The sequence below is a fragment of the Manacus vitellinus genome, unplaced genomic scaffold (assembly GCF_001715985.3).
Source record: "Manacus vitellinus isolate BGI_N305 unplaced genomic scaffold, ASM171598v3 scaffold_20_pilon, whole genome shotgun sequence".
NCBI classification, from domain to species: Eukaryota; Metazoa; Chordata; class Aves; order Passeriformes; family Pipridae; genus Manacus; species Manacus vitellinus.
In genome coordinates, this window is record NW_021939471.1 from 14,815,448 (window position 1) to 14,836,072 (window position 20,625).

Consider the following 20,625-nt stretch of genomic DNA (forward strand, 5'->3'; position numbering starts at 1 on the left):
TATGAGCATGAAATAAGAACCTCTGCGTATTAGTGCCAGAGCAAGGAAACAGCTTCCTTCAGCATCACTGACAGGGGTTGGTCTGAGAAGGTGGGGGCAGATAACGAAATAGCCCACTGTATCTTCAAATTTGTGCAATGCCTTACATAGCTGAAGTAAGAAAGTATGTAAGTGTTTCAAGTGGATAAACTTAGGATTGTACCATTTCCTGGAGTTAATTTAGGGAGGTGAGAGAACTAGTGCAATATCCAGGGTTTTTTTGCTTCATGCAAAAACACTGGCAAGATTTTAAGTACTAGCAGAATATCATATGATATTGCAAAACTTGTCCTGTCATCTTTTTTTGTTTCTTTTCTTGCAGATCAGATATTTTTTATCTTTCCCTACATTCTTTCAATCTTTGCATTTTTTTCTTTTTCTTTTTTTTTTTTTTTGGAATTCAACTGATAAAGTATGAAACTTAAAAAAAAAAAAAAGAAAGGAAAAACCCTGAGAAGTGAAGATACTCTGCTCCTGCTGAGAAATAAGTGGTGGAGCTGAGCTCCTGGGAGCTCCTCCTCACTTTGAGCACTGACCGTCACAGTTCTTTTACTTGCCAATCCCTTTGGAAAAACTGTATTGATGTCCCAAGAACACAAACACTTGTTAAGCCAGTGCACATTCTCACAGAGATACTAACCAAGTATCTAAGTGAGTGAAGCAGAGAAATCACAGGTTGCAGTACTCTGAATATGAAAGTGAAAATGAACAGTGAAGTGACTTGCAGGGCTGCCGAATTCATCCTGCATGAGTGTGATCACCCATAAAGAGTTAGATCTTGGGAGTGGTAACTTCAGAGCTAGTCCTTCCAAGTGAAACTGTCACTCTTTGAAAGCATGGCTCGGGGAGCTATGTAGGAGCTACGTCTCCGTAGAGGAAGCAGTGGAATCCAAACGGTAACTGAGAGAATCTGCTGCCAAAGTGAAGTTTTCCCCAAGGCTGAGATGAAGAAAATTAGTTTCTTCCTGAGAAGAGGTCCCTGTTAGGCCTCTGTTTTGGGCACAGTGATTTTCAAAAGGACTAAACACTCAACTAACACATTCCAATAAGACATCTGGAAACCAAAAAACATCAGGAACTTTGATTTGGACTCTGCATAAATGCAGCCACTTACTCTATTTACTAAGAAAAGAAACAAAAGAAATGTCATCTTCAAACCCAGTTGAACTCATTTCGAAACACTTTAAACAAAAAGACACTGCCAACACACTATTAACAAAGTAATCTGACTGGTGAAAAGCAGACAGTGAACTTTCAAGGCAACTTCCTCTTTTGGGTAGATTATGTCTATTTGTCATTGTTAACAGCATTGATAGCCCCCAAAAGCTGACCAAATGAATAAAATATTTACAGAAATGAAATTCTGAGCTTTACCTGAAAATATTCCTGGAATGTAAGACCTAAAATACAGCCTAACTTAACAATCTACCATAAACTTTTCTGGCTATTTTTATCAAAGTCTGAAGAACAAACTGTTAAATAACACAAATAATGCTGGTGCAAAGCGTTTGCAAGGAAGGCAGTGTTTTAAATATGTTGAAATGAAACTTTCACTTTTGGAACCATGAAGAATGCCTCAGACCCAAGACCAAGTTGCTGTGTATTGCAGCTGCTGATGCAAATCCACTGGCTACAGTCAGGTTCCCCTCATTTAGACAAACTTGTGTAAGAGTACTTGTTTTCCTAGTACAATAGATCGCTCTTCTAACAGATCAAGTGAAAGATGAAATGGCAGTTTCCGAAATATGTGAAATGTGTATATAAAATGCAAGGAATGGTTTATTCAACTTTCACAGATCTTTATAAATCTTTGCATTCAGTTATGCAGATAAAATAGGTATATGAAATCCCAGATGAGATAAAAAATGTACCCAAAAAACCTCACAGTAAATTGGCTCTTTCTTTGAGAAAAAGTGAGGTTCAGGGAGAAGGATTCAAAACTTCTTGTTGCTTATTTTGTTGAAGTTCTTTGAATGTTTCTGAAGAAAACTGTGCATCCATTTGCAAATAATGCATTTACAAAGCCTTTAGGGGTTTTACCAACATTTGAAATGGTAATAGCCTCACTCTACTCTTATCACAGTAGTATCCAAACAGAATTGTACTTTTTCCCTTTCAGTAAGAAAGTAAGGAAAATGTAGTGAATATTGTTATTACAGTGCTAACCTATTGTGTAAGATAAGCTCTGCAACTTTCATTGCATGAGATCTTTGTTTTGTGTACAAATTGTACCTAGCAAACTCTTATTAGAATCCAGAGCTCAAAATCCAAACTAAAAATATCTGTACTTAACAATAAAACAGTGTATTTTCCTCACATCTTTTACACAGTAGCTCAGCTTAGTAGGGTTTCATCATTCTCTCTGCCTAGACTACTTAGAAATTATTACACGAGGGAAGTATGTACAGTGAGATCTTCAGAGAATTACTGTGTAAAGACATAGAGCTGGTGTGCTGCAAGAAATGGATATATTATCCAGTATGGAGCATGTGATCAACCGATGATTAAAAAAAAAAGCAAACTTTATATGCACTGCATTCTAACACAGAAAGGGAATATGCTATTGTTTGGATAATAACACCATTTAAAAGGTTAATAATTGTCTGACACTTGCACTATTGAATGAAAACATACTTGTGCTGCAGCTGTGAATTTCCTTGATTAGAAATTCTGTTTCCTGCTGGGATCTTCTCCAACACCAACACATCTTGGTCATGTTCTTTGAGTCTTACTGTATTTGCTTCCACATCCTGCAAGACAAGGTACTTTTAATAATGTAACTGCACTTAATTTGGCTGATTAGTTACTCTGACAAAGTGCATGACTTTCAAACATGAAGACTGCTGTTGGTTCTTTCCCCCTGTATTTATCTGTCTTTATTCTGTTTTCCTCATATACAGGATGAAGAAGGAAGCACTGGCATTGGGGGAGGAGGATGACAATTGTGGGAGGGACTAGAGCAAGAATGATGTGAAAAATCTCCATCTGTGTGAAATAAAAAACAAGTTTTCTAAAAAACAGAGTCTCCCCAAAACTTTCCAAATGTAATATAATCTCTATCCCCACTTTTATATACGAATATTATTACCTACAATCTGACTTTTCGCTTAAAAAAACAGAGTAAATAGCATGTAAGAACAGTACATTTTAGCTCAGTAAACTGTTCATTTTCTACTACCAGGTCATAGTAGAAAAAGAAAAAAAATTAAATATAATGTGTATTCAAAAAACACAGGTAAAAATCAGTAAGACCATGGACTTGGATCTTCTCTGAAGTATTGACCAAAGCTTAATCAGCTGTAAGTCTCCATGGCCAACCAAGCCTTACTGCCAATGGGATCCTTGTTCCTTTTTGTACAGTAATCACAGTCTTATGTAATTTTTCCAGTGGAGTACTCTGTCTGGACTGGTTTTATTGCTGCAATATTGGGCATATATAGGTTTAAATACAGGATGACATTACCTGTGACTTGCTATCCTATGAATGGACACAAAAGAGCTTGTATTTACTGAATTACAATTGGACTTTGGAACACATTCGCCCTAAAGTGAACAACTGTAAAATTAGCCTGGGAATATCTTCCTAGAGTTTTCTGATAAAGACATCTGTGTATTTATCTGTAACTTACTCAATTTGCCAACTGATTCTGCCTTAAATTCATTGAGATTAAGGTACCTGACATAACCTGTGTGGGAGAATGGATGATCTTGGTTTTTTTCAATATTTGGATGGAATATGACCCAGAAATCCTGGGCAGCATAAGGAAAAACCGAGCAGGGTGAACTCTAGATCACAGAAATATGAGACAGAAGATTCCATTTGGTCCCATTTTCATGTCGGAGCTAGGAACAGAAAATGAGGACAGGCAATGAATATATTCTTTACTTGATCTTCTAGACTGTTACATCTCTGTTCCATTATTAGGGATACTTCAAACAAGGTTATCAACATCAATATATTCATAGAAATAAGACAGGTTCTAAAAAAATTTGCAAGTTCTGATATCACGCTGTTGGGGCAGCTCTTACCCTAAGGATCCTGTTGAAGTCCTCCTTGTCTACTCTCAAGAAGTGGCAGTTGTCTTCTCGCAGTACAATGGATGCTGCTCTGGGAGCATCATTCACAAGCGCTAACTTGCCAAAATCATCTCCTTCGTGTAGGGTACATACCACACCCTGCACAGAGCAAAACATTTACATGCAGAAACCCATCATTACTCTGGATTCTATTGAAAGTCCTCGTACAAACACTGGACTTCACAATCAAATACCAAAACAAATCTATTTGGCAGGAAATCAACAGCCAGAATAATGACTAGGAAACAATACTTGATAACTGGTTATTACTATTACTAAAGAAAGGCAAGAATAGAAAAGAATTGGCTTGTTCTCTGAAATTACATTCAGCTTGAAGGATTCTTCCAGTCCTGCTCAAGACAGAAAGTTGTTAAGTGTTTTGTTTTTTATTTAGAGAGGCCATAAAAAATAAAATCAAGTTTGCAGAAGTAACATATAACAACACATCCTCAGCTGGTGTACATCAGCAGTGCTCCACTTGCTCCAATTTATAGTAACAGAGAATCTGGCCCACCCAGTGATGTAAAAAATATAGGTAAATATGGGTCACTTAGAAACAGACTGTGCACCTAGGCCCTGTGCTAGATTTTGGTGAAATGCTTGGCATTCAAATGGAGGATTCACAGTCACCAAACAAAAAATCAATAGGAAAGTAAGGATTTTTAAAGACTCAAGGGATTTCTGTGTAGCAAAATCCTATTTTTTTTGCTTTGAAAAATCTCTCTCGTAAGCAAGAATTTAGTAGAGATGATTTCTGGTCTACAGTTTAAGTAAAATGAAGAGCTGGCATAAATTTGGAAGAGTTCATCCAACCTGAGAACCACTAGCCACAAAGCAGTACTTCTGTCAGACATGCCTGACACATATGAGGAAAGTTAGTCATACAAATGCATGACAATATCACAGTAAAGGGACAGGGTAAAAACCTCCATGAGACAGAAGTCTGGCAATTCACCAAATTCCAGCAAATTGCTTTGTCCTAAAGAACTGATGTAACTCTGATGGATTACATTTAGAAACCGTGTAATATATCCCAAAATTATAGAGCAATCAATTGGAAGTATAATCAGTGAAACCACTGGATCAATTCTTAATAAAATTACATTCTGTTTGTTTTGTCAGACAAAGCAATTTTGCTCTAAATTAAACTGTATTCCTTCAAAGTTTACTCTTACAATTTCAATAATAACAATCATATGAAATAGCTTCTGAAAAAAATACCTTGCCATAAATGACTACGTTTACTGATCCCTTTAGGATAATGTACCAAGAAGTACCTTCTTCTCCCTGATTAAATACTACAAGAGAGAGAAAAGATTTTATGATGAGAATATAGTTATTCAAAATATAAATGGGCCAGATTCTGCACTCAGTAAAATTCAAGGTAACTCTACAGTCATATTAATATCTACCTTGTAAAAGGGCATACTATGATTTTAAAAGCAACTCTGAATTTGACATTCATTTGATAAAGCTTCTCAGTATTACAGGTCTGAGTAATCTTACATTTTAAATCCTTCACTTTGTACAGCAAGGTTTTTTTAATATAGGATAATATTAAAATACACTTTAAACAGAGACTAGTCCAATCAAAAATTCTAGATAAAAAAACACCAAAATTGTAAGGGATATATACATTCAACCAAGATACAGAATTAGTTTTGGTACTGTCCCTGCACTTGGCAACAGACTAAGCCAACACCTACTACCCTAGGTTTTAAACACTAAGTGCCAATCAAGTTTGAAGAGTGCATCCAAGTTTTCTTCTTGTCATCTAAACATTAAGAATTTAAATGTTCATGCCACAGATGAAAAAGAAGATCTGATAGGACTCCATTTACTTACAGACCGTTCCTGCTTTGGGATGTGACTCAAAAATGAGGACACCTGCTAATTCTCGCTTTACCTTAAAATAAAGAGAGAGAAATTATAGTTTTTATATGTATCTTATTCCTCCTGCTGAGAGGAAGTCACATAGCCCAACTGCAGCTTTTCTTCCCTCTGCATCATTCATCAGTCATTCAGAGCCATGCAGCCAGGCAATGGTCTGCTTCACTTGATGTCCTAATTCCTACTGATTGGCTTTACAGAGCATACATTTCCTGGCTCCAAATGGCTCAGACAAGGGCATCTTTAAGATACAGGTCTCTGCATGTTTCTTCATACACACATATGTGAAATGATTATCAACAATTAACATGACAGAAAAATTCAAATGGTAATAGTGATCTGCTACAGAAGATAGCTAGTGATTGACAGTTACTCCATGGAAATATTCCTTGTTTTCCCTGAGAAATCAGTACCCTTCCCCTTACTGATGTAAATCTGGCTGCTTCCGCTGTGTCAAGCTGTGAGGCACAGCCACTTGGACCTGCTGAGTCTCCTCTCTGCCTGACACCTTTCCAGGCAAAACATCCACCTCACTACCTCTTCCAGGAACTGGAGAACATGATGGTGCCCTTGGCGTCAGCCTGCTCCTCACTGGGTTTGTATTGCTGTGTGATTGGCTCCTACAACTGACTGGGCAGTTGCCTCTAGTGAGACACTGTTTACAACTGCTTTTTGTCACTGTAAACACTGTTAGTGTTACTTTCACAAAATAGCAGTAGCACTGGGAACCTCATAAGATTCTGAGTTTTTCTATGTGCCTTACGTATCTCTTCATACAAGCAACAAGACTCCAAGGCAAATTGGAGGCAAATTTCCAAGCAAATTCTTGTATTCAGAGAATGTCAGCTTGTGACAATCCCTTTTTCAAAGGTACTACCATGTAACTTAACTGTGCCAAATACAGATCAAAAGCTGGCTCCACCATATATTTACTAGTAGCATTTCTGCACCATTCTCTCAACTGTTTAAATAGAAAAAAAAATTTAGGCGATGAAGAAAAACTTGGGAAGGAACTCTCAAATTCTGGATACAATCCAGATGAGAGTCTGGTGGCTGTATCTCCCAAGATGGGTGGACAAATTCAGGCACCCCTGTGCACCCACTCAAACCTTTGCTCAGACACAAACATACTGCACCAGCCACGTCTCCCAGAACTCTTTCCTGACAGCTAGCGCAAAGCACTGCCTGTTTGCAGCCTGGAGAAGAAAAGAGATAAATAGAGGTGTCTGGACAGGTTTTTTAAGCACACTGATCAGCAAACAGACAGACCTGTGACTTCTATAACACCTCACCAAACCCTTTTATAACCTCTGCTCAAAGGCAATGCTTTCATAAGGACAGGCAATACAGCCCCATTAACACTGCTCTGCACATTGCAGAGAGCATTCCTATCCACCTAGATGTCTTCTCAGTTGATTCAGTCATTTGCCTCTGCAGTGAAGGAATCCTCTTGATGAAGCCAAAAATTTGTTTTTAACACTGTATTATATAATTGTTTTTCATTCATACATTAACTTCACAGGTTTAGCAAGGATTAGTTCACCATCATGTGAGTTGAATTTTATCCATTTTATTTCCTGCTGTTTGTGGATGTCTAGAAAACTTATTACTTCAGGAATTATGCCTTGCTTAAAATAAATTAAAATTTAATTTCATTTCAAGTCAATTGACCAACAATCTTCTGGTTCATAGAAGCAATGCTGTCTGTTGTTCCTCTGAAGACTAGTTATGGTTTCTGTCCTCTGCTTTAGTTCATGATGCATGTGTAATAGGATGGCATTTCCAGATTCTTACTAAAAACATGGAATCAACTGTAATTCAAAATGCCAAGTATTTCTTGCAGTTTGTATCATTTACCCTACTTGTTCTATATGCTACTTCCTGTGGATTCTGACCTCAAGTCTGAATTTCTTCAGAGCTGAAAATATTTAGTGTTTCGGATTTTTTTGTTCAGGGTTATAAATGCAGTATTGAGGGCGTTCTCCACTCCCTCTCAGTATCTGTCTTGGGTAGTTTCTTTTGTTTAACCTTTAAATGGTAATTTCTGGATCTTACAGCAGTCTTTAAATACTTTTTTCCCTACATCTCAGGGATGCTTAAGGACTTTGGATGGCTGTTCCCATGCTGAGGAACACATCTGGTGCAGGTTTGCAAGATGCAGTAAGTGACGGGAGCCTGAGACAAGAGGCTGTGAACTGCCACCCTTTGCATAGCAAAGGTCATGAAAACTGGTGGTGCCAGCCAGGTAAATGGATACTGAGAGAAAAAGCAGGAGTGGAGGACACAGGAGGAAGCGCAAGACTTACATGGCTTGGACTGTGAGGAGATAAAACCCCCTTTGTTGGGGGTCCCTCCTCGTAGGCACCAGCTCAAGCTGTTTCTGTATTACTGCACTGTGAATAAACTGCTTTATGGAATGAGACATCTGTGACTCCACTGGGAAATCTGGGGTTGAACCAGAAAGGTTCACTGGAGCTGCCTGCTGTGAAGGGGCTTCGGTCCCAGCAGTGAAAGTCTCTGGTGTTGGGAGTGTGATTGCCAGAGAGTCTCATGAATGGTCAAACTGGAAAGTTTCCTTAACACCTCTGTAATTCAGATACAAACTCTGGATGCCTATTTTATTTTGAAAAACACTGCTCAGGTGTTACATACTTGCATGAAGTACTGTCTTTCTGTAATGCAGCTTCATAATTAGCTGCACCTGCCCAAGTTAACTGAGAATTACTGAAAATATCAAGTGCTTCCAAAGAAGCTACTGTCAAACACAGATCTACTTTCTGACTGGCTTCCTTTTTCTGAAAGCATCCACATGCTGCTGAGACCAGAAGCATTATTTATCTTGTTTTAGTTACCTACACAGTGTGTCAACAACGGTGAGACTTTACAAAGACGCATTCTCTCCTCCATTTCATTTATTTGTGGTTCTCTGCACTGTTCTTGACCAGCCAGAGAGAGTGTCTGATCTGATGAGCTTTCCTTCACTCAGTGACCAAATTCAAACCACCAAGAACCGCTGGATGCACCTTTCTGCACAGTGTAATTCCTCCTCCTAACTGGTTCAAGCCAAGACTCCTTACAGATGAGAAATCAATTCTGCAAAATTCAGTAGCACCACAATCCTGGGTTGTCAGATTGCATACATCTTCATTTAAACTCGGATGGATGCAGACAGCAGCACCTGTGCTAAGTGAGTGAAATAGCAGCTGTGCAGAAATATATGAAGAGAATTATATCTGATATCCAAAAGAGAATCTACATTACAAAGTGCTTGAGTGTTCCTCCCAGATGGAATAACTTCTTTGCATGGGAAGTATAAATGGAAATGGTTATGGGCTCTCCAACTCTAAAAAACACCAGAAGTAAAAATTCAGCCTTTCCTTTGGTGATGAATTATAACTTTTAAAATTACTTACTGTGGTAGAAAGATGAGATAAGGCCTTAATGTGGAGAAGTTCTTCATATATAAATTCTAAGTCATCTACAGTTCTCTGGCCGGGCCTACAGAGAGAAGATAAAAGGGATAGCAAAATGCAATAAATGTCCAAAAGAAATGCTTCGGAGAAGGACAGAACAACACAAAATGCTGCTGTACTGTCTACTGAAGGGTACATCCTCACTAAATGGAGCCTCAGTGATGTTTCTGGGTGGAGGACTGAAACACACAAAGGATGGAAGCTCTGTGAATGCTACCAGAATGACACCAAGCAGCAGCCATGGCAACCACCTTAGGGAGATCCTGATTAGGCAGTTTTCCTGATTAAATCAAGTGTTCTATATGTAAAATGGTCACATAAATCAGAAATGGTACATAAAAATTTGTTCCTTTCAAAAGAACTCCTGGGTGTGGGACATGTACTATTTTTCACATGCAGCACTAATTAGTTGTAGCAAACAGATAGTAGTAGTGGTTTGTAAAGGAGTGTGTGAATTTCTGCTGAACAAATTGGAGAGGCAGCAGTGCATCCTGGAGTACAGCAAACAGCTCCTATACAGTTAGTGCTGAGTGCTGTTGTGTAGCCACAAAGGTAAATAGGAACCATTCAGTAGTTTCAGTTTCTCTCACCGAAAAATACAAGAAGCTGCCATTGATGAAGGAATAATTCTCCTACAGGACAAGGAGTAACAAGGCTGCCACCGTGACTGAAATAGTAGCATTTCTGTAGCCTATGCACCACAAAATTTTCTGATTGCTTAAGAAGGACACAAATACTGAGGGGACTGCAGTGTAGTGGACATGCTTTAGAGGATCTAATAAACAGTACTCAAGAGAAGGAGTTGTAGGACCTTGTGAGTAGATCCTAATCTTTTTCCCACTCACAAGCTTCTCCTTAGTTACAGTGTCTAATACAACTTCATTTTCTAAAAGGACAAATTCTCCTGTGATATAATTTCAGACCACACACTGGAGTTACATAATCCTTTAAAGCATTATGCCAAGTAATTTTTATAGGACTAAGTCCTTTCAAAAAATATGGTTTAGATTTCTGAAAAGCAGAATACAGGTAATTAATCCAGTGGGCCAAGAACAGAAGAAAAGAGTCACCTAGTCATAGGAAGGGAGAGAGGAGGAATTTAGGACATGAGGAAATGGGGTACAGGAAGTCCAGTTGGCGGCAGGAGTTCCAAAGGAGAAGGTTTATATGCTCTGCCATTAAGAACAGGCACAGTTCCAAACCCTGCTGTCTGCAGTGTGATGTCAAAAGAGTTAACAACACAAGTGCATCTTTGGACAGCCCTAAAACAAAGGTTACAACGAACCCTCCTGATAGAAGTTTTCCTCCTGAAATGTCAGTATTAAGGAGACTCTCATCTAGAGGATCAGGAAAGCCACATGAAGAAATATTATGCTCTATAGGTTTTCTGCCTAATCACCGCCTGGTTCAACAGTCTGTCTATATGATGTGTGAGGTACAGGGAGTACCCAGCCATGTCACTCTGGAGTTATATTGCATCTTTTTACAAAAGAATCTTGATGAAGACTTCTTTTGGATGAAAGAAGCACTGAAGAAGTCATAGAAAACATAAGGACAACTGACATCTCTGCTAAGCAAGCTATATTTTTCATCTGTTCTTCACTTACCAACGACATGCATGTATTATTACCCAGATTAAAGATCAATTCAGACAAAAAAATGTTTTGGATAAAATTACTCTTTTACTTAATGGAATAAACTTTTAATGGAAAAACAGAAACTGGTTTGGTACTGCTATGCCCTCTAGTGACTCAAAATACTCTTTACTATTTCTAATTCTGGTTTGAAATTATAAGGCTGACCCTCCTAGTGTCAGCCTTATAATTTCAAGGGGCAGCTTAATTAAGTATAGCATAAAACTAAGCCAGTACTAGCTACCTTTCACTGGAGATTTAAGAAACAAAAGATAAGGATTTTAAAAAATCATAGGGCAGTAACAACTTTAATTTTATTACCAGCATGTCTTGGAAAATGGAAAACATACTGTAACAAATCAACAAATTTCTACATGAAATTGAAACATAAAAGGATGATGCCTAACTACATCAGATCTCTATCAAAACAAAAGGGTACATTCTTCTTTCAGTATGTCCATTTGCCTCCTATGTTAGCACATTGGGAGGACTGGCAATCTGTAGCAGATATCAGTACCTAGTCTTTACTTCTGCTCCTGCAGATGTCACGTGGAGAGACATTAGACATCACTGTGTCTTTAAAACCTGTGTGGTGACCCACTGATGTTGATTTGTAGGATCCTGCTGTGAAAAGACCTAGTTTCTGCAGGGGACACATTCTAACAGCAATAGCTGGTTATAGAGAGGATAATAAATGGAATAGGTAGGGAACGAGGGTATACATTAATGGACAGAACTCAGGTGATATTAAGTGATCAATAAAAACTGTTCAGTGTTTGGAGAATTTATCAAGGTCAGAGACATTGAGCTTCTCTGTGACTAGGATGTTGACAATAATATAGAACTTCGCCACTGATAAGTCGTGCATGTACATGCAATATCATTGATTATTTTTATTATACAGCTAACCGGAAAATTCTTGGATAATAATAATACAGGAAAAGATCAGAGACCCTGTAACACTGTGACTAAGCATCAAATAAGCATGTATTTCCAGAGTACAAATTTTGTTTTCAAGTACCATAAAGAATAAATAGGAGACATGAATAATTTTATCCACTACCTGTGTGTGAAAGTGAATGCACGTAGACTTACTCTAGCATGGAAGTTTATTATGTATCTCTGTACTTGAATCAGTGTGCCTTGATTAACTCCATAAATACCATTTACCACACATAATATCCATAACCATCAGTGAACTGATAATCTGTATTTCCTGTCCTAGGAACAAAACCTGGTTTATGAAATTTCATTGGTGGGAAACTCCAAGGATTATGGAAGTTAATACTGCCTTTATGGAGAAATCCAGTGTGGTTCTTACTACTAACAGCTGGGTGGAACATCTAAACAAAAAAATTTAAGAACCAGAGAATAAATACATCTTGCTTAAGAATATATGTTCTTAGCACTAACTAAATTGTTATATATGTATTTGTCATGTTTAACATGTTTCAATTTGTTTTCACTTCCTCTCTCTAGCATCCCGTTGCATTTACTTCTGCAAATGGCACTAAAATTTGATTACTGATCACATGTAGAATCAAACATTCTGTACTGAGAAAAAATGTGCTGAGTGAAGTCACCAAGAATATATAACACATGTTTATTATTTCAGTCACACTGCTAACTTACTGTAGGCTAGGGCATTAAAAAAAGAATATAATCCATAACATCATCTGAGTTAAATACTGTTGTCTGATGAATATCATTCTTCCTTTAAAGACTCCTGTTATTATTGTGTTTAACTTTGTATTATAGCATAATATTTAATTAGAGTTTACCATCAGGATGTATTTTCTTACTGAAGGGTGGAAACACTCGTAACAAAGAGTTGTGTTAATTCCACAATAATTTTTCCAGGGGCTTGTGCAAGGTCTGCACCTGTGCTCCAGTCATTATAAGGAGCAGAGAGCTGTGTTTGTGACTTCACAAAAAGCTATTTTCACATTCAGTATATGTGTTTCCAAAGGAAAAAAAAAACCCAATAGCAACAAGAGCCTGCCAAAAATTTCCCTGAGCTCTATTCTGTTTTTTAAACTATAGAACATTCTTTCACAGTTTGACAGTTAAAATGCTGCAGTTAATGTAATAAACAGAGAATTTTTTAAGTCGGCTGTCAAAACAAGTGACACTTTTTGCTAGAGATTTTCAGATTTCGAACAATAGAAAGTACCTTTCAAAGCAACAGCTTCATTATACAATCAAATTCTCTAAGTAATCTTCTCATCAAAGAATATTGTCTTATTTCTTTCAGGGTAATTATCTGAGTTCTGCAACCTCTCTGGAAATGGTTACTGTTACAAAATGCAGCTGTGTTGGTTTGAAAATTGTGGGTCCTGCTCAGGTCAGCTAGAGCCAGCATCTCTGAAGCTCTGACAATTCCTTTGAACTCTTGGCAGCTGTAGCAGTGGCAAGTCAAAACTAGCAGGACTCTGAGGATTCATGGAGATTTTAACAGCTTTGCTGCAGCTCAGCCCAGGGTGGATTTTCAACTAACAAAATCATAACGTATGTAAACTGAATACTAGAGCAGTAGTTAATACAGTGTCTGGCAGTACAAGCTTACTTCCATGAACAAAGGGTAGCCAAACTAAGCACTTTCAGGGATAGGGAAAGATGTCAGATAAATGTCAGTCTTGAGAAAACCTCTTTCCCCTCACTATATTGCATGAAAAATCTCCTATTAATATTCTCCCAGGTGATGCTGTGCAAGTGACGACACAGAGAGAAGAGCAATACTTTCCAGAGCATCTTTCCAGCCCTTCAGCTCTCTGCAAGGAGTCCAGATGATAATAAACATTGATCCTGCCAGGGTAAACTTACACTTGCTGTTCTGAAAGTCATGATGGAAAGCAAATGTAGTAGGCAGCCAAAAACCATGATAGGCTAAGGAGAAATTCTCCAAGAGCAACCTGCTCAGTCAACCAGAGGCAAAGGAGATAGTGCAGAGGAGCAGGGTCAGAGCACACACAGCACTGCTCAGCCTCCTAATGACAGGTGTCTGCTCAGGGGTGCAAAAGCCCACTTTTGCTCCTCAGTGAAGAACACACAGGACATGTCTGTGAGGAGAGAAGATCTCAATTCCACAATATCGTAAGGGTAATGGAAGCACCATATTCCCAGTCTGGTTTGTCTGTGTATTTTGTGTGACAGGGAGTGACCGCCCCTTTGTTTGTGTTGACTAGACCTCTAACAAACAGAGGAAAGCAAATATTTACCTTAAAACTATTGCTCCATGGCAGTATTACCTTTTTTTATAAACACAAGTGTCTGATGGTACTTTTTGAAATTCAGTGCTTTTAGTAAGTTTTTAGAAAAGCGCTGTCTAAATGAGCTTAACAACCTAAACATAACACATGGAAAAGAATGGAGCAGGGAAAGGACACAGATGGAAACAGAACAGGAGCAAACACTTGTGTCAGGTGATTGAAAACATTTTTAGTATGAAAAATGTTCTCACACTGTTGGCAGGGCCCAACCCTATCCCACAGCAAAGACAAACTTTGCCAATGGCCTCAAAGGAGCAGGATCCAGCTTTGTGTGCTTTACCTGTCTTGAACTGACCCTTACAAGTAAATCTTCAGTGAAGGTGAGCTGAAGTAATTCCTTATTCTCAGTGTGCTTAATTAGCAGTAAAATATGTTTAGTGGCCACAGAAAATATTCATTGGCCACTAAACACTACCTGCTTAATGAAGAGGTTGTCTTCAATGGAGAGTCAAACAGAGTTTACACTGGTTGCTTTGAAGTCACTATAAAGCTGCCTATAAAAAAAGCCTTTGACACAGTTTTCAGTGTGACCAGAGTGCATTGCTGAAAGGATGGTTAGCCAACCAAGGAGTGAGGGGACGTGATCTGGTAGCTATCAAAAGGTTAGGCAGACATCCTCTGTGGCCTAGGTACAGAAAGCTTTTTCTTTTTAAAGTATTGATTCTATAAAAATAAGAATTGATAAATAAACTCACAGAGCCACATTTCACACCTTCCTGGCAAACTACAACAGGCAAAGTCCAGCCTATCTTGATTCAATAAAGTTCTACTAAGGCTGAATCTAACTAAGGGCTGCCACTGACAACTGTAACTGAAAGGCACCTGCTGTGCTGCCATCCTACCACTCTACTCACTCAAAGTAACTGAAAGCAGCATTAGTTAATTGAATGACACTTCTACACACAAAGTGTTACCAGAGTAGGACCCTGCTACTACCTGAAACTTACTTTAGGGGAGACTCAGAAATGAAATAAAAACCTCATAATGCAGCATTTTCCTCCAGGTGAGTGTGATGGAATTCATGGCCTTTCATGGTTATTCTCAACACATAGTTCAACTTGTAAGTATTAATGAGGACTAGAAATGATTTAACAAGGATTTAAAAACTTCAGAGGTTGGAGAAACTGGCACTGAAGTGAAATAACTGGCCAAAGGATGCCTGATAATAAACATAAGTTTCTCTTGTTTCAGTATCACAAGAAAGGCCTGTAATATTAACTCATTAATCTGCTTACGGTTTTCTGAGAATCATCCTCATATGAGCATCTGGCCCAATCTGAGACAGAAGCAGCATAGTGTCCTGTAGCTCCTCATCACACTCCTTTTTCTCTTCCTCAGTTGGCAAAGGGGCATCTTCACGTTCATCATCCAAAAATCGATAAAATAGGTATTTGTCTTGAAAGTGGTGTTCCTGATCCACTGAAAACAACAAAATATATCAAATACTAAGTACTCCTCATCAAAGTTAACTTTGTAGAAATCTGTGTAGCATCGTGCCACAGATATATTTGTTAAGAAGGGAAAGAAAGCTACAAAGAAACTGTGAGAGTATGAAACACCCTTATTTGTCACATATGTCCAAATTACGTAGCCTGAAGAGTACACTTCTAAATTGTGTTCTACAAATACTTTCCAAAAGGCTTCCATATATATGTGTTGGGAGCAATGGAAACAGTCTGTCTCCTCAGTGTGGAAATTTCTCACTGGGATATGAGAAGCACAACAGAGGATAAATGGAAGTGTACTGTAATAGAGCTGCTCTTCTGAATTTAATAAAAATGTATGTGCAAAGCTTCAAATATGAATATTGCTTTAGAAAGCTACCCTTTTGAGGGCTATAATATCCTGTTACCAAGTAAATCCTGCCAAATGGAAACTGGAAGTCAATGTAAAATGCAGTCAGAAAGCTAACATAAAATCTCATATGTCTGCACTGGAATATCTGGAGTGCTGAATTCAGGAACCATTCCAAAACCACCGAAAACCACTCCAGATTTATGGATATGAGCAAACACAAATGCTCACATTAACTTTTAAAAACTGCAAGTCTTTGATGAAGATCAGTTTTATGTATGGTAATATATCTCTTGATTTTGGCCTGAATGCTATCCAGCTCTTGCAATATAAGCACAAGCCAGTGTACTCCTATGTATAATTAGAGTTAACATTATAAATTGTTCATTTACTTTTCAATATGCTCATAAGTTTAAAAGGTATACTGGTAGCAAGATTCAAATAATAATGTCTGTGTGTTACATTTATGAATGAGCAGCCCGCTCTGCAGCATTTCTTTTGGGGTCATGATCCCTTTCTTTTTCATGAAAGAGCACTACAGGGGCACTGATGTCACACACTGTCCATGTTAGTCAAGATGCTGATTTTCTTTATCTTACCATGGTTAAGAACACCTTCTTCCAGCAATACTTGCCACATGCCAACAGCCTGGGTTCGTAAATGGACACAAGGACTTTGCTGCATCATCCAGTCAACTAGTTCTGTCCCCACACAGCATTGCCTGAAGGACAAATAAATAAAAAGAAATTAAAAGGGAGACAGCCAAGAGAGAGATTGCACACAGTGACTGTCAAGAACTCTGTATAAACTTAGGCAAATTGGTCTGTAGATCTACAGTGTTCCTGAGGTTCTCTCATGCCAGGTGCTGGTCACCTTGCATCTCCTGACTGACCCAGAGGCAGGCAACAGTAGGCCTCAAGTTCTGGAGAACATCCAAAGAAGGGGAAAAAAACCCCAAAAGCCACATGATCACTTAGTAAAATTCTTTGTCATAACACTCCCTGGCTCAGCAGAACAGTAAGAGTTTTCCCAGTTATGTATAAGAGAAAACTGTGCAGTTATTTGGGCCAGCATTGGTCTTCATTTATCATATAGGCTCTTTTGTTCTTGCAGAACAATCAACAGTGTTATATTGTGATATATTCTCAGAGCAACTCACAAGCTCCAAATACCTCTGCATATTTTGGACTGAAATATGGAAAATCAATGCACTTATTTCAAAAGCAGATCAGCAACATATTGATTTACTATTTAGAAAAAGATACACCCAGAGATTTTAAACCAATTTTTACTTAAATATACTCCGAATAATGCATTAGGTATTTGATTTAAATGTTTGACACTAAAACAAATTGATTATTTCTTAAGCCAACAGTAGATAGATTCTGACATCTTGCAGTCACATTTCTATTCTATAAGTGCCATTATCATCCCACTTCAGCAAGACTGTGCTGCCACCAGCAGGAAGATAAGAAATCCTGGCAACACACTGAAAAAAAAATTAAATAGAGCAGAAAATCTACATACGGAATGTTTCTCACCAGGTGAATTTTCAGAACTCCACACTGAGCAATACTGCTGTAGCAATCAGTACAGTAACATAATATATTAATGAGCTTTTCTATTATCTCTTACTGATAGATGAAGAGAATAGAATCTACATTTTAACTTGGCATTACACAGAATATTCCAGCTAACTATGCTATTAACTTTGGAAGAGTTTTTGTGTTTGAATACTCTGTTCACAATCATGGACCCAATTTCCAGTCAAATTACTTCAGAAAGGATTTACCAGGCCCATTAAAGACTGCATAACATCCAGACTCAAATAGCATCACAGAATAACTTCAGACCTTTTGAGACCTGCAAGTATGGTAAGGCATAAATCACAAACCAGAGGATGGCAGGCATAGAATTCAGAGATCTCTCTACAATCAGCTCACACACCTGTAAGTCTTCAGATGGTATTTGCGATCTCTTATCATGTGAGGGGCTCGGGACAGAATTGTATTCCGCAAAATCTTTCCAGCTCTGAGGATCTTTTCTGAAGGAACCTTGGTGATCATGGAGAAAAAAAAAAGGATCAAGACATACAGATTTTAAACTTTCTGGAATCTCTGCACTGCCTTCTGCAAAACAAAACACAAGTTCTCTTTTCCCTGAATTAAAAGTCCTTGCACAGATGCTTACTTTTGCAGAGCAATGTAGTATGTATCTGGGATTTTAAGTCTCACATACTTATCACATCTAACAGAAAGCATCACTTCAGTTGACTCCTATCACACTGTTGGAAATAGTTATTTCCATTTGTCTAATGGCCTGGTTCTACAGCACATCTATATCCTATTACCTGTGTAATGGTTTTAGTAGGACGATGTGGGATGTGAGGTTCAATAAGAGGTGTCTGAAAAATAAAATGAAATTAAATAATTTTTAAAGGTTGACCAGTAAAATAAATAAAAGGCTAAAGTAAAAAACTGAACAAAAAAGCTGTAATAACCAAAAATGACGTGTAGGTCCAAGCTCTGCCCAGGATATACGAATAGAAAAAGCTCTCTGAAGACATCCTAAAGACAAACTTGGCTCTTGAGGCTCGGCAAATTAAAACAGTGATATGACAGGTGAAGATGGATAAAAAATGCATGCTAAACTTCCTGAAGTACTAATGAACTGTGCAAAGGCCAAATCTTACACCAGATCTGAGCCTATGCAGGCATAGCTAGCTCTTCCTCCTGCTCTCCACCTGCAGTGGGCACAACGGCGTTCCTCCACAAGGATCTGCTCTGCCATCCAGCCCTCCACCATGGAAACTCTCTCCTCCTTTAGCACCTTTTTCTATTCATCTCTCTTCTTCCTCACAGCATAGCACAAGAAACAGGAATGGAGATAAAGCTCTGCTTCCGCTATCTATGTTTTCTAAACTATCACCAGGCTGAGCTGGCAATCCTTTTATTGCCACTCTCTGAAATGCAGAGGCACGCAGGCCACTCGCAGAGACCCAGGTAAGGACCTTCACAAAGAGGCTGGTGAGGGATAGAGAAAAGAACAAAGCAAGTGGCTTGGTTCTGCAAAGGGAAGAGCGAAAGGGAAGACTATCAGGGCTCTACAGGGGAGAAACAGAGAAGAGGATGAGAGAAATGGGAAAATAGGCACATAAACATGTAAAAAGAAAGGGGAGACAGGAAGGACATGGCATAACATAGAGGAAAAAGGAAAGCAGAAGGTTAAAGGACAGTAGAAATGGAGACAAAAGGAGAACAAAACTGAACTTCATTAGCCATCTCAGAATGATGGGAAGACATTTTGCTGGTAGTTAAGAGCATGGACCAAATTCACTTCGAGTGTGAAACGTCAGAAGACACAACAAAAAGGCTGAATTTGGCTGGTGTTCTGGGTTTGCCAACAGGGCAGATCATACCCAACACAGAAGTCTCCCACAAGGGCAACACTTTGCACTTTGGCCCATGGCAGCCATGGCTCCCCTACATCTGTACAGCAAAGGCAGGACAACCCGGTCAGAAGTAAGGTGAAACATGTGCTCTGTACTTCTGGGTTGCCAGGTATCAGTTTCTTTAAGCTGGGCATCTGTTCATTACCTCTCACAGGATTTTAATGATGTGACAAAGTCCTTGTAGTAATCAAATAGCGCTAAGAGCTAAGAATGCACCAAGAGACTACAAGCCAGCTGGGAAGGGGAAAATGAGGGAAGCACACGACAGAAATCAGTAGCCTTAACAGAGCAGCCTGCACATGGAAACCAATGCAAAACATTTTTTGTTTCTACTCATACCTTACAAGAAGTCTCTGAAAAGGCAAACCAATACAATTAAAATGAGATTTCTGATTTTTCTCACAAGTCCACAATTTTTCATAGACTAATTTAAGTTCAACCAGAAGGACGGTAGCACATCCTCCAATATTTCTTGGTTTCTGGAACTGTGCAGATCCTGGTTTAGACAGTCTACATTTGCAGTTAAAGCATGCAAAGAATAGCAAGAATCTTTTGAAAGATGCCTCTAATGCAAAGAAAACCACTGAAATGCAATTTCAAACATGTACAATATACTCAATCTAACTTTCAGATTTTAATTCTAGTTAGGAATATACTTACAGGACAGATAAAATGTGTAAGATGAAAAATATAGGAGATTTTTACAGCAATAGACCAGTGAAAACAAGTGCACATTTTTGTTCTTTGGAGTTTCAATTAAGCTTCAAAAATTGCATAAAAGTAATAGATGAAAAAATTGAATATGGATGAAGATTTGTCAATAAATCTCCCAACCTAATCAGAACAAAATAAATGACAGCATTTAGAAGAAATCTGATTCAACTCAAAAGCACAGAAACAAACCAAGGTGAAAGCTAAGACACAGCACAGGAATCTGCAGAAAGCAGCAGGAAAGCTTGTTCACCTACATTTGATCCTTACCAATACAGAAGCATGAG

General features: G+C 38.4%; 1 protein-coding gene across 1 annotated transcript in view; it reads right to left on the reverse strand.

The window, feature by feature from the left end:
• RAPGEF4 (Rap guanine nucleotide exchange factor 4) overlaps nucleotides 1–20,625 on the reverse strand; it is a 129,907-nt gene that overhangs the window by 38,233 nt on the left and 71,049 nt on the right. The window contains exons 4-12 of the mRNA XM_029959556.1: nucleotides 18,527–18,580; nucleotides 18,124–18,230; nucleotides 16,776–16,897; nucleotides 15,618–15,801; nucleotides 9,420–9,504; nucleotides 5,962–6,022; nucleotides 5,338–5,414; nucleotides 4,069–4,215; nucleotides 2,674–2,789 (exon numbers count right to left, since the gene is read on the reverse strand). Coding sequence (XP_029815416.1) covers nucleotides 2,674–2,789; nucleotides 4,069–4,215; nucleotides 5,338–5,414; nucleotides 5,962–6,022; nucleotides 9,420–9,504; nucleotides 15,618–15,801; nucleotides 16,776–16,897; nucleotides 18,124–18,230; nucleotides 18,527–18,580 — 953 coding nt within the window. The remainder of the gene's footprint in view (nucleotides 1–2,673; nucleotides 2,790–4,068; nucleotides 4,216–5,337; nucleotides 5,415–5,961; nucleotides 6,023–9,419; nucleotides 9,505–15,617; nucleotides 15,802–16,775; nucleotides 16,898–18,123; nucleotides 18,231–18,526; nucleotides 18,581–20,625) is intronic.